This window comes from Saccopteryx bilineata, chromosome 5 (assembly GCF_036850765.1).
Source record: "Saccopteryx bilineata isolate mSacBil1 chromosome 5, mSacBil1_pri_phased_curated, whole genome shotgun sequence".
In the NCBI taxonomy this organism is placed as follows: domain Eukaryota; kingdom Metazoa; phylum Chordata; class Mammalia; order Chiroptera; family Emballonuridae; genus Saccopteryx; species Saccopteryx bilineata.
In genome coordinates, this window is record NC_089494.1 from 669,240 (window position 1) to 682,636 (window position 13,397).

At 58.7% G+C, this 13,397-nt stretch overlaps 1 protein-coding gene and 1 non-coding gene across 3 annotated transcripts in view; one reads left to right on the forward strand and one right to left on the reverse strand.

Moving 5' to 3' along the window:
- The first annotated feature begins 725 nt into the window (after positions 1–725).
- PASK (PAS domain containing serine/threonine kinase) overlaps positions 726–13,397 on the forward strand; it is a 32,179-nt gene continuing 19,507 nt past the window's right edge. The window contains exons 1-9 of one of the 2 annotated variants that reach the window (XM_066232483.1): positions 726–829; positions 4,800–5,027; positions 7,663–7,886; positions 8,446–8,616; positions 9,225–9,365; positions 9,820–9,954; positions 10,112–10,372; positions 11,589–11,748; positions 12,798–12,954. In XM_066232483.1, coding sequence (XP_066088580.1) covers positions 4,832–5,027; positions 7,663–7,886; positions 8,446–8,616; positions 9,225–9,365; positions 9,820–9,954; positions 10,112–10,372; positions 11,589–11,748; positions 12,798–12,954 — 1,445 coding nt within the window. In that variant the 5' untranslated portion in view covers positions 726–829; positions 4,800–4,831. Of the gene's footprint in view, positions 830–1,087; positions 1,139–4,799; positions 5,028–7,662; positions 7,887–8,445; positions 8,617–9,224; positions 9,366–9,819; positions 9,955–10,111; positions 10,373–11,588; positions 11,749–12,797; positions 12,955–13,397 lie in introns of those variants that run through there. The other variant, XM_066232484.1, reaches the window with a different exon arrangement.
- TRNAI-GAU (transfer RNA isoleucine (anticodon GAU)) lies at positions 1,870–1,945 on the reverse strand. Its single transcript has one exon. It is a non-coding gene; the product is annotated as a tRNA-Ile (tRNA).

Sequence of the window (13,397 nt, forward strand, 5' to 3'; positions counted from 1 at the left end):
TGAACCTTGACGCGCCTGCGTGGCCCCAGCCCCTCATGGGAGTTGTAGTCCACCCCCTCCGAGGCTGCCCGCTTCACCTCCCCCGGGCAGGTAATTTAAGAACGTCCGGAGGCGTCACGAGGCGAGGAGCCGGGAGGAGGGCAGGGACTGGCGGGGTGCACGCACGGAACCGTGGCTGTAGGCGAATGGAGAGGAAAACCTGGGAGATGAGCTGGCTCGTAGCGGATCTCTACGTGGGGCCGCAAAGTGCGGACCTCCGGGCCTCATCGGCCGCGTCTGCACAAGGGACCGACTCAGTCCCAGCGTTGCTGCGCGGATTTAGCCCGTGCAAAGGGACCGCCTCCACTTAACTCCCAGAGCAGGTGCTGGGAGACCCGGTCAGCACCCCGGACGCCGACCCAGCCCATGGCAGACGCTGCAGCTCTTGTGGACTCGGCCCCGCGGGCGCGCCTGCCCCGTGAGGTAGCCGCTCCCGCAGCTCCCACCTCCCGGGCGAGACAGCCGAAAGGCGAACTCCACGCTGTTCACCCTTCTCCATCCTGAGACCGAGGAGGAGCCAGTGTTGGCCGGACCATGCTGGCGGAGGCGCCGTTGTTTTTGGCTCCTCGGAGGCGCCGTAGGAGACCGGTGCGTCCTTAGCAACCGTTAGCGCGGGCTTTCCCATTTGAGCTCGCTGAGTCCCGCCCACGGGGCGCCAGTGGTTGGACTCTTGGGTCTGTCAATCGGCGCGAGTTGCTCTGCGATTGGCCGGTAGGGCGGCGAAGACCGGCTTCCTCGCGGCGGGAGGTGAAGCAGTGGTGCCCCGCAAGGTGTCGGTCGTCGACCCCAGGTGAGAAGCTAGTGCTCTGCAGCGGGAGACCGGGCTCCGTGGGGTCCCCCCGCCGAGCGGGCCTCGGACGAGCCAAACTCGAGTGCGTTGTCCGCGGCGCGGCCGGCTCCCCCACGTGCGGCTCCGGCCCGGGCGGTGGCCCGCCGCCCTGCGGCCGTTTGCCCCGCGCCGCGCCCCGAAGCCCGGGGCCCGGGGTCGGGCCTCCCTGGACCTCCGTGTCTCCGCCTCTGCCCAGCCCGCCCGGCGCTCGGTCCTCCCCGGGACTTAACGGTTGTGCTTATCCGTTCCTGTTGCCTGTCCTCCGAGAGGGTGAGCTCCACCCAGCACGGAGACCGTGTCTTGCACAGCTGCGGACGGTGCCGGGCTCGGAAGGAGCTTTCCGGTCCACGTGGGGTGACTGCACGAGTGGGGGTGCAGCCCGCCGCTTCCCCGCACCCTCCCTTGGGTGTCCCGCGCTCACCCGGCGTTCCCCGCCATCGTGTCTTCGCCAGTTTTTCTTTTCTGGAGACGGGCAGTGAGTCGCCCGAGCTGAAAACTTCCGGACGTGGTCTCATTGCCTTTCATTCTCGCACCGCTTCGCCCACCGGTACATCGATGGCAGGTCTACGTCGGGCTCTCTCTCGTGGGTTCCCTAGCCATCTTCCTGCCATTGCTTTGGTTTAAAACCTCCTCGTTTCTTGCCTGGATTACTGTCGTCTCCCCCCCCCCCCCCCCCCCCCCGTGATCTTTGTAAAATGTGCAACTGGTCTTTTTTTTTTTTTTTTCTTCATTTTTCCGAAGCTGGAAACAGGGAGGCAGTCAGACAGACTCCCGCATGCGCCCGACATGCGGCATGCCCACCAGGGGGCGAGGCTCTGCCCATCTGGGGTGTCGCTCCGATGCATCCAGAGCCACTCTAGCGCCTGGGGCAGAGGCCATGGAGCCATCCCCAGCGCCCGGGCCATCTTTGCTTCAATGGAGCCTCGGCTGCGGGAGGGGAAGAGAGAGACAGAGAGGAAGGAGGGGGGTGGGTGGAGAAGCAAATGGGCGCTTCTCCTGTGTGCCCTGGCCGGGAATCGAACCCGGGACTCCTGCACATCAGGCCGACGCTCTACCACTGAGCCAACCAGCCAGGGCCGCAACTGGTCTTGTTGCTCCCAGCCATGGAGCTCATTCAAGTCAGTCTTAGGGATAAAATCCAGACTGTTGAGGCAGACATCAGGGACCCTGGCTACAACCCGTCCAGCTGTTCCTCGTCGAGGGCTGTGGGCATCTTCTCTCTGCAGTGCCAGCCCCTCGCTCTGCGGGTGCTTCCTCGAGGAAGCCTTTGCTTACACCTTCTGTTACAAGCAGACGTTGTCTTGGGCATTATTTAGGGTGCCTTGCAGCAAGGAAGAGACACAGTCTCTAAGGGGCGCTGACGGCCCCCAACCCTTGAAGCCCAGAGGAAGGCAGGTTTTCGGGTGGCTTCACCCCGAGGCTGGTTCAGCTCTCGGTTGTCCAGCTGTGGTGGGGGCAGTTGGAGGTGTTGGCTTCCCAGCTTATGTTCCAGTGGCAGAAGGTCACCCAGAAGAGGAAGGAGCGTTTCCCCAGAAGCTCCCTGCCAGACCTGCCCTCGCATCTGTTTGTCTGAGCAGGGTCACTCACTCACACTTTCTGAAATCAAAACTGGCAGTGGGAATAGGGCTACTCTGAGGCACCATGAAATCCTTCCTGGGTTCAGCTTTCTATGATAATAATCCCCCTTCTCCCTGCCTCCCACCCCCAACCTCAAACTGCCATTGCCCTAAAAACCTTTAAGGGTCTGTGGCTTCACTGGGATCTTAGGGCCACTTCTGCTCTCTTCTGGATGAGTCCCTCTCACAGGTCTGGTTTCAACGCTTGTGTCTTGTTTTTACTTGTTGCAAGCTTCTCCTACTTCCGGGTAGTTCAGAGATGCCACAGAGACCGTATTCTCTGGTGAGGTAGTTCTGATATGCAAAGGCTGCTCGGTTATCCATTCTGCTATAATCTTAAGCTTAGTTTTTCAAAAACTTTTTTCTTTTTAAATTTACCTGGAATGAATTTTTTTTGTGTGTGTGTGTGTGTGGCAGAGACAGAGTCAGAGAGAGGGACAGATAGGGACAGACAGACAGGAAAGGAGAGAGATGAGAAATATCAATTCTTTGTTGTGGTTCCTTAGTTGTTCATTGATTGATTTCTCATATGTGCTTTGACCGGGGGGCTACAGCAGACCGACTGACCCCTTGCTCCAGCCAGCGACCCTGACCCCAAGCTGGTGAGCCTTGCTCAAACCAGATGAGCCTGCGCTCAAGCTGGCGACCTCACTGTCTCGAACCTGGGTCCTCCGCATCCAAGTCCAACGCTCTATCCACTGCGCCACCGCCTGGTCAGGCTGGAACGAATTTTTGTACAGTGAGTCCTGGGGAATGCGGTTTGACCAACACGGTTGTCACCACATGCAGAGTTGTCAGTCGGGCTCACAGACTTCACTGTGACAGGTGTACACGGCCGTCCTGCCCTGACTGACTGTGAGGATGACCTTGAACCAGGAGAGAGCTGGACTGTGGAGGTCCGGGTAGGGCCAGCCCCTTTCCTTTCCAGCCCAGGTCCACCCTGTGTGGGAGGGGCCTGCGTGTCCATGTGTGGGCACCTGCTGGTTTGTTGAAGCTTGATCTTCCTGCAAAGGCTGTTTTTCGTCCTGTCCTCAGGTCTGTGAGTGCCGACATGGGAGGCCCAGGAGGGGCAGAGGCCTGGGCAGGTCTGGGAAGTGGGGTCCAGGCCCTGTCGCCGGGAACTTTGGCAGTTAGCATCCCTCGAAGGTGGTCTAGAAGAGGGGGTGCAGGCTCTTGGGGGACATCACCTCGGCCCTAGGACTCCTCACTCTTCTAGGACCCCTGGCTTCCGGAAGTCTGTCTGTACTGTAGTTATGCAAGGGAAGGTCACGGGAGATTTTTCTGTATTTTTTTCTAATGTCTGCATGAAAATTTACAAGTATTTAAAGAGTTAAAAACATAAACTTCTGCCCTGGCTGGTTGGCTCAGTGGTAGAGTGTCGGCCCGGTGCATGAAGTCCTGGGTTCAATTCCTGGTCAGGGCACACAGGAGAAGAAACCATCTCCTTCTCCACCCTTCCCTCCTTCCTCTCCTGCAACCATGGCTTGAATGGCTTGAGCAAGTTGGCCTCAGGCACTGAGGATGGCTCCATGTCTTTGCCTCAGGACCTGAAATAGCTTGGTTGCCAAGCAACTGAGCAACTGCCCCAGATGGGCAGAGCATTGCCCTGTAAGGGGCTTGCCAGGTGGATCCCAGTTGGGGTGCATGTGGCAGCCTGTCTCTGCCTCCTCACCTCTCACTTAATAAAAAACGAAACATAACCTGACTTGTGGTGGCGCAGTGGATAAAGTGTTGATCTGAAATGCTGAGTTCGCCGGTTCAAAACCCTGGGCTTGCCTGGTCAAGGCACATATGGGAGTTGATGCTTCCTGCTCCTCCCCTCCTCTTTCTCTCTCTCTCTCTTTCTCTCTTTCTCTCATGAATAAAGTCTTTTAAAAAAAGGGAAAACAAAACAAATCCTAAACCTCCATGTGGACCCATCTTCAGACTCTTCACATCTACATTTTTGGGAGCTCTGTGGGTGATTCTGGGTGCAGCTGGTGGGACCCACCTGATCGGTGGCATTGGTGACACTGCTCTTGAGCTGTGAGTGTTTGCGGTCAGTGTGGTCTGCAGCCAGGCTTTCCACGGCCTCCCCCGCCCAAGTCCACTTTCGGCACTTCTCCTCTCCCCCCTCCCCCTGTGCCCTCCTCAGAGAGCCGCTTGCTGCAGGACTTGGTTCAACCATCCCCACACTGTGGTGCTGACCCACAGGGCAGTTGGGTCTGTGAGTCTTTTGGGGCTGAGCTTAACGTAGGCTTGGGAAGAATTTGTAGATTACACTGTCCTCGTGTTCTCTCATTGCTGATGTTCATCAGTGTCCCCTTGTTTTCTAGTTGACAGTGGTTCCACGGCTGACCGTCTCCCAATGGAGGACAGAGGCTCGCCGGCCGTTGACGAGGATCGGAGGTGCCTGCATGTGGGCCCACCCTTGTCGGCGTTCACCGAGGGCCCCACTGTGCAGACCTCCCCCCAACTCAGCAAGTCTGTGTCCTCGGCCCACAGACACCTGAGCAGAAGGAATGGGCTCTCGAAACTCTGCCAGAGCAGGACAGCGCTCTCCGGTGATGACCTCCATGTGGTCATTGTGGCGTCTTGTCTCCGTTCCTGCAGAGAAAGGTCTAGGCCAGAGCAGGACAGCACTCTCCGGTGATGACCTCTGTGTGGTCATTGTGGCGTCTTATCTCCGTTCCTGCAGAGAAAGGTCTAGGCCAGAGCAGGACAGTGCTCTCTGGTGATGACCTCCGTGTGGTCATTGTGGTGTCTTGTCTCCGTTCCTGCAGAGAAAGGTCTAGGCCAGAGCAGGACAGCGCTCTCCGGTGATGACCTCTGTGTGGTCATTGTGGTGTCTTGTCTCCGTTCCTGCAGAGAAAGGTCTAGGCCAGAGCAGGACAGCGCTCTCTGGTGATGACCTCTGTGTGGTCATTGTGGCGTCTTGTCTCCATTCCTGCAGAGAAAGGTCTAGGCCAGAGCAGGACAGCGCTCTCTGGTGATGACCTCTGTGTGGTCATTGTGGCGTCTTATCTCCGTTCCTGCAGAGAAAGGTCTAGGCCAGAGCAGGACAGCGCTCTTTGGTGATGACCTCCGTGTGGTCATTGTGGCGTCTTGTCTCCGTTCCTGCAGAGAAAGGTCTAGGCCAGAGCAGGACAGCACTCTCCGGTGATGACCTCTGTGTGGTCATTGTGGCGTCTTATCTCCGTTCCTGCAGAGAAAGGTCTAGGCCAGAGCAGGACAGTGCTCTCTGGTGATGACCTCCGTGTGGTCATTGTGGTGTCTTGTCTCCGTTCCTGCAGAGAAAGGTCTAGGCCAGAGCAGGACAGCGCTCTCTGGTGATGACCTCTGTGTGGTCATTGTGGTGTCTTGTCTCCATTCCTGCAGAGAAAGGTCTAGGTCAGAGCAGGACAGCGCTCTCCAGTGATGACCTCTGTGTGGTCATTGTGGCGTCTTATCTCCATTCCTGCAGAGAAAGGTCTAGGCCAGAGCAGGACAGCGCTCTCCAGTGATGACCTCTGTGTGGTCATTGTGGCGTCTTATCTCTGTTCCTGCAGAGAAAGGTCTAGGCCAGAGCAGGACAGCGCTCTCTGGTGATGACCTCTGTGTGGTCATTGTGGTGTCTTGTCTCCGCTCCTGCAGAGAAAGGTCTGGGTTTCCACGCTGCTGTGTGCACTGGTCGAAGATTCCGCAGGCATTCCTGCGGTGTCTGTTCTGTGAGGTTCTTGGGATGGAAACTGCTTTTCTGGCAGCGGTTGGAATTCCATATTTCAGGTCAGATTAGAGCAGAGTGTTCTCTCACTTCAGAGTGCGGGGACGCTGAGCTGAGCCAGGCTGCGTTGTGGGTGAGACACGGGTTTGCTAGTTAAGCCAGCCAGGACCTGCTGACGGCACTGCAGTCTCGGGCAGAGAGACCAGGTGGGGGCAGCCAGCTTCACAACAGAGGCAGGCGGGGCTGCCCAGGGTGGTCCAGGAGCTGCTCCTGCTGCCTACCCGTTCACCGACTTCTTCTCCGAGTCAGCCAGAGCCCAGAGCTCAGGCACCCCCGGGCCCAGACACGCGAGGAAGGGGTGTCACTCTGCCTTTGAGGAGCTTGTCGGCTGGGGGGTTGCTTGAGGAGACAGTCGTGTGCGCGCTCAAAGTTGGGTGGGCTTGAAACGCAGAGCGGAGACGGTGGCGAGGTGGCGAGGAGCCCACTGACGGGGTGAAGGGTGGGGAGGGGGTCTGCTCTCACGGAAGGAGCAGTTTGACAGAGGCCGCTGCCGCCTCAGGACTGTGGACTTCAGCCAGGTGCGCTGGCCCAGGGACAGGGCGTTTGGGAGCAGAGGCAGAGCTGGTGCCACAGTGAGGCGCGAGGCGGTGGAGCTGACCCTGGGTTTCTGGACTGATGAGGCCACTCCCTGAGAAGGTGGGGGCTCCTCAGTGACGGGTCCGAGGGGATAAGAGGGTGACGCTCATATATTTTTAATTAAACATTTTTTTAATTTATTGATTTGAGAGAAAGGGAAACATTGATTTGTTGTTCCACTTATTTATGCATTCATTGGTTGTTTCTTATATGTGCCCTGATTAGGGGTCAAACCCTTAACCTTGGCGTATCGGGACGACGCTCTGACCGCGTGCTGTTTGGTTTTTGAGCTGCTAGAAGGAGGGGCTGATGTTGCTGAGATGGGGGGCAGCCGCTGGAGCCCGGGGTCGCGGAGGGTCTGAGGCTGAGCCACCGCAGTGGAGAGAGGCCGGGAAGGGGAGGCCCAGGCACTTTCGGGGGTGGGACAGCAGGGGTGGAGCAGGGGAGCCCCTGGAGGTGTGGCCTGCAGCAGACTTCCTGGGGGTGAGGACTGACGGTTCTAGCAGAACGGAGGGGGGAGTGGAGACAGCAGGTAGCATTTGCATTTGTGACTTTCTGGAACGAGTAACAAGGCCGAGTCCAGTGATGGACACGAGTGCGCCCCCTGGCTTGGTGGTGGGCAGGGACCTCAGAGTGTCATTTGCACAGAAATGTTGATCTCTGAGGGACACAGCTCTGCTGACTGTGGAGCCCCTGGTGGCTTAGGTAGATCAGGGACTGTTCCTGTTAGTGCGTGACTCAAACTGCGATTAATTTAGGGCTTTTGTGGGGATTGGGACGTAGGGAGTGGGCCTTGCATGTCTCAGAAGCAAGCTCCTGGTGACCCTGAGATCTGAAGCTTCCTTTCCTTTTCTCTCCAGAAGACAGATGGAGCTCCTACTGTCTCTCATCATTGGCTGCCCAGAACATCTGCACAGGCAAAGCACAGAGCCCCGCACAGGCCGACCCGGCCGGGTCGCTGGCCAGCACGTCCTGCTGCTCACTGCTGCGCGGCTTGTCCTTGGGGTGCTCCACGCCCCTGCTCCCGGCCCCTGCGGGCAACCCCAACAAGGCCATCTTCACGGTGGACGCCAAGAGCTCGGAGGTATTTGCAGCCGTGGGTTCTGGGTCTGTGCCTTCAACCGGCAACCTCAGTCAGAGGTGTTTGTGCACGTTAAGTGCAGTTAGGAGTGTTTGGTCTTACGTATGTGGTAACAAAGGAGACATGAATTCTGGGGACCTAACTGTGACTCAGCGAACCCACTGAACCCTGTTGTCGAGACAGAGGCTCAGGGAGGCTGAAGCGTCCTTTGCCTGTGCTCACTCAAGTGTTGCTCACAGCCGAAACGAGAGCGATGCCCAGTGTTTGAGTCAGTGTGCTGGCGTGATTGCACGCGTACACACGAGAGCTGAGACTGTCGGAGGCGTGTGTGTCCCGTCTTGATGGGTGAAGGACACGTGGTCGGGTGCACTGATGGGGGGACGTTCTTGTTTCCACGTGGTTGAGACACAAGGTCCCAAGGGCGTCACTGTGTGAGCCGCCGGGTAGATGGTGAGGAGAGGAGGAGTCTCCCTCCCTGGTAGGTGCCCGTGTCTCCTTCTCGCCATTCCCGGGAGTCAGAGTTGCTGCTGGTGACACTGGTGGCTTTCCTGTGCACACTCAGATCCTGGTGGCCAACGAGAATGCCTGCCGGCTGCTGGGTTACAGCGGCCACGACCTCATCGGCCAGAGGCTCACGCAGCTCTTCCTGAAGCCCGACTGCGACGTGGTGGAAGCGCTCAGTGAGGAGCACGTGGAGGCCGACGGCCGCGCCGCCGTGGTGTTTGGCAGAGTGGTGAGTGTGGGCCGGGGGCCTGGCCGCGGCTGGAGCGTGCAGCAGGGGGTGGCGGGGGCACCGCAGGAGCAGAAGCTGCCGCTGGCCTGGCCTGGCGCTGCTCGTGGGGGAGGAGGCCCGATGGCCTCTGCAAACCTGCGGGCAGCGCGTCCGGTTCTGGGAGGGACGGACTCCCGTCGGGGGTGCTGGGGGGCTGGCGGGACTGGAAGGTCTTCCCAGAGCTTCGCTTAGCTGGTCCGTGTGTCCCGCCCGGACTTGGCCGGGTTGAACTGCATGTTAAGTGAGGAGCCTAAGCCTCAGGCGCTGGGAGAAGCTAGACCGGGTCCATGACACCGAGAAGTGCCCGTCCAGGACTGACCGCTGAGGAGAACGGAGCTGTGCGGTGTGTGTGTGTCTGTTTCCTAAGAAATTACAGACACTGATCATAGAAATCTACTCTTCTGGTAGAACGGTCATTCAGAGATTGTAAGGCTTAGTGTCAGAAACCGTGTGGGCGCTTTGGTTAATTTCCAAAATGTCAGGTAGTTGGACAGCTTGAAAACGCACATGCCTGGGGTGGGGAGGGCTTGGCCTTGGGGGCAGCAGGTGCAGCATGTCCCTGCCCGCAGGTGGACGTCGTGAGCCGCAGCGGGGAGAGGATCCCGGTGTCCGTGTGGATGAAGAGGATGAAGCAGGATCCCCGCCTGTGCTGTGTGGTGGTGCTGGAGCCCGTGGAGAGGGTCTCGGCCTGGGTCTCTTTCCAGAATGATGTGAGTTTATGCAGTTTCTCAGCGGCATGGGCTCAGGCATGTGTCTGCTCCCCCATGCCTCGCAGTCCTTACCCCCCCCCTGGGTTCTGCAGCCCTGTCTGCTGAGCTCCTGAGTAATCATGCCCGTGGGTGGGGAGCCCTGTCTCCCTGTGCCTCAGTTTCCTCATCTGTAAAGTCAGGGTGGAGTGTGACCCCTTGTAGGACTGGGACACGCGGAGCACAGACAGCGCTCGGCGTGAGCGGTGGAGGCGGCCGCCGTGCTTGCGCACGAGGCTCTGGCACGCGGGGCTCTGGGGCCTCCAGACTGGCCGGTGCAGGCTGTGGGGGGAGCTGTTGTCAGGAGTCCGTCTGCACCTCCTGCAGCAGGAGTAGCCTGAAGGTGTCACTGAGGCTCAGTGAAGGTTGAAGCTGAAGTGGAAGAAGCTGTTAGCACAACACTGGCTTTTCCCCCAAGGGAACCATCACGGCGTGCGACAGTGTCTTTGCTCACCTGCACGGCTACGAGTGTGGGGCCGAGGTGGCCGGGCAGCACCTCACAGACCTGATCCCTTCCGTGCAGCTCCCCGCACCAGGCCAGCACGTCCCACAGGTGAGCCCTGGCCGCCTGCCTGCCTCCCCTGGGAGCCTGAGGGGGGAGGAGGAGGCTGTGGGGCTCCCCTGACGGGCGTGTGACAGGTGGTCTGAAGCGCAGACTTGGAGCTCAGCCACAGGAGGTGCTGTCTGCTCAGCGGTGCATCTTCTTTCAGAATCTCAAGATTCAGAGGTCTGTCGGAAGAGCCAAGGATGGCACCACCTTCCCTTTGAGCTTGAAGCTGAAACTTAGGCCCAGCAGTGAGGAAGCAGAAGCTGGCCAGGCGGCCTCTGGGCCAGGCTACACAGCGTCTGTCTGGGTGTTTTCCACCATCAGTGGCCTCATCACCCTCCTGCCAGATGGGACCATCTATGGCATCAACCACAGCTTTGCGCTGACGCTGTTCGGTTACGGGAGGACCGAGCTCCTGGGCAAGGTGGGCCCTCTTTGGATGCCTGGCCGCGTCCCCTGTGGGGAGGCTGGTGTGCGACCCACGGTGAGGGAGGGCCTGGGTCCCAGGCCCGGTGCCTCCGAGTCTTCTAGTCCGGCTGCCGGCTTTACTGGGGGTTGGGGAGCCTGTTGTTTGGTCAGTGTTGAAGGAGGGGGTTTCTGGGACCTTCTTGGTTGAGCTTTCTCTCAGTTCCCTGGATGCACAGCAGGGACCAAGGCTGGCGACTGCAGCTGTTTCTTATCCAAGACTTCTGAGCGGTCCCATGTCAGTTACTGCAAAAAAGCATCACAAACTTAGTGCCTGAGTGACAGTCAGGTGTTTTGGTCTGAAGTCGGCCTTTGAGCTGAGTTGTAGGTGGGACAGCCCGCTCTGTTCCGTGTGGTCTGGGGGTGGCGTCTTCCCGGTTTCTGGTTCAGTTGAAGCAAATGAACTGGGTTGGCACGACATTTGGACAAGGAATTCCCACAGGCACAGCGAGGGCAGCAGGGCCCTTCGGGGGCGTGTGTGGTCAGGGCAGTTTCCAGAGGCAGCCTCTGTCCATGTGGTCCCGGGCCCGGGCGTGTGTGGTCAGGGCAGTTTCCAGAGGCAGCCTCTGTCCATGTGGTCCCGGGCCCGGGACCCTCACCCTGAGGCCACAGCCAGTGCAGCGTGGGCCTGTGCTGGACCTGACGGGCAGTTTCCTGCTGCTCAACGCCCTGTCCTCTGATGCGAGGGTACTGGAGTAGTAGGGTTACAAACAGTGGGTCCCAGGCCTGAGGGAAGGAGGGCAAAGGCCAGGCGTCTGCTTGGAGACGTGTTGCTGTCAAAATAACTAGCTTTGAAGTGTTAATTTTACATTTTTACAAGAAAAAGGGCAGCTATCCCGAATTCCATGCTGAGCCATGCTGAGCACCAGGGGGGCTTCAGGCCTCCTGGAAGAATGGTCCCCCTCACCTGGAGGTGACATGTCAGAGACCTGCACACCTGTGCTCATCATCACCCCCCACCCCCCACCCCACCCCCGCCTGCGCCAGAGGGACCAGAGGGACCAGAGGGACGGTAGGGGTCCAGTGGGTCAGGTTCTGGCTGGTTCCGAAGGCTGCCAGTGGGGCGGGTTCGGGCTGGTTCCGAAGGCTGCCAGTGGGGCGGGTTCTGGCTGGTTCCGAAGGCTGCCAGTGGGGCGGGTTCGGGCTGGTTCTGAAGGCTGCCACTTCTTTTCTAGAACATCACCTTCCTGATCCCCGGTTTCTACCACTACATGGACCTTGCGCACAACCACTCCATGCCACTGCCCGACCTGGTCAACCACCTGGACACAGGCAGCTCGGGTGGGCCTGAGGACGCGACCGTGGACGCCCTGCAGGGCTGGGATGGGGCTGAGGGTGAGGCCCAGCCCCCTCCCAGGAGCCTGCCTGAGCTTCCATGAGGCACAGGAGGCACTGGGACCTGGCACACCGATGGGGTGGGGGGAGAGGGGCTGTGGGTTTGCTGTCCGTCTGTCGCTCGTGGGCTTCTGTGTTTCCTGGGACGGGACACGTGTGTGTCTCACATGTTAAAGAGAGGAGGACAAGTACCCTCCCACGTGCCTGCCCCAGGTCCCCACGGGCCTGTATGTAGGACGCCCCTGACTAGTTGGCTGTCTCTTTTATAAGTGAGTCCATGTAGCTGTATGTATTTGAGGATGAGTGGATGTAGCATATCAGGTTAACCCCGAAATTCAAAGTCAGCAGGATTTCTTTATTGTGTTATCTGCTATACTTTTAAAGGAACATTTAAAATGATTCCCACATCTACTCCGAGTCCCCCCTGCATGACCCTCTTAGTGTCCAGTGAGGACTGAGCTCACGTTCCGGCCCTGCAGGGACCCCGCCCTGGGCTCAGGGCTGTGGCAGCGCCTGGGCTTGAGGGAGCAGGGAAGAAGCGGGTTCCCTGCAGCCTCCTGGGTGCCCCTTCCCTTGACAAGGAACAAGGGGGAGCTGCACCCTGCTCCGCCCTGCCACTCCCCGACAGCCTCCTCACTGTCCTCAGCAGTCCAGTTGCTGCCTGGAGACAGTTCTGGGAGGACAGGAGCTGGGCTGCAGGGCTCTGGGGGTCTTCTTAGGGACAGTGGCTTTTACCCTGAATCAGAGTGGAGCCCTTGCAGGGCCATGGGCTAACAATAAGGGGCCTGCTTATCCTCCGTTGGTGAGATCAAGCTGGCCAGAGCAGGACCCAGGATAGTGAATGCAACAGGGCAGGCAGAGGGTGCTGACCTGGACTGGGGTGTCCGTAGGGTGGCCAGAGGTGGCTGGATCCAGGGCAGGCTGTGCACTTGGGCAGCTGGAGTTTGGTAGGTCAGTTTAGCCCCCAGCCCCATGCCTGAGTGGCTGGAGGATGAGGAGCCTCGTCTCAGCAGGGCTGCCTTCAAAGGGAGACTCACTGTCCTTGCTAGACCCAGAGGGTAATGTCGTGCTCGCTGGTGACCATGTGCTGCCACCAGACAGGACAGCAAAGCCGAGGGGGAGCCAAGCAGCCATCATGAGAACCCAGGCCCAAGTGGACACCGGAGGCCGGCTCCCTTCTCCCCTGCCCTCCCTGCCTATTCCGGGGTGAGTCCTTGGGAAGGTGTGGGTTCTTTGGCACTGCCTGCAGCAGCCTCTATGTGACAGCCCCCATTTTACCTGGAAGGAGATGGTTAGGTGGGTTCTAGGAAACCAATATAAGCACAATTTTCTCATTTAAAAAATAATATGAATTTGTTCTCTTTGTGTGTGTTTATATAACAAAGTATTCTATTTAAAGGAGGTGCAGGTTAGGGAATTTGGAAAGTTTAGAAAAGTAGAAATAAAAAGTCTCCTGTTCAGTTAACACTATCCTATTGTGCATGCCATTTTGGTAGGTTTTAAAACAGTTTTCTCCTTTAAAAATCTCTGATGCCTACCACACAGCAATGAGCCACACTGGGTGTGTGGCACCCAAAGCCTCTCTGCTCTGCTCAGGACTCACCTGGACACTGCGTGGGGCCTGGGTGCAGGTCAGAGGGGCTGTCCTT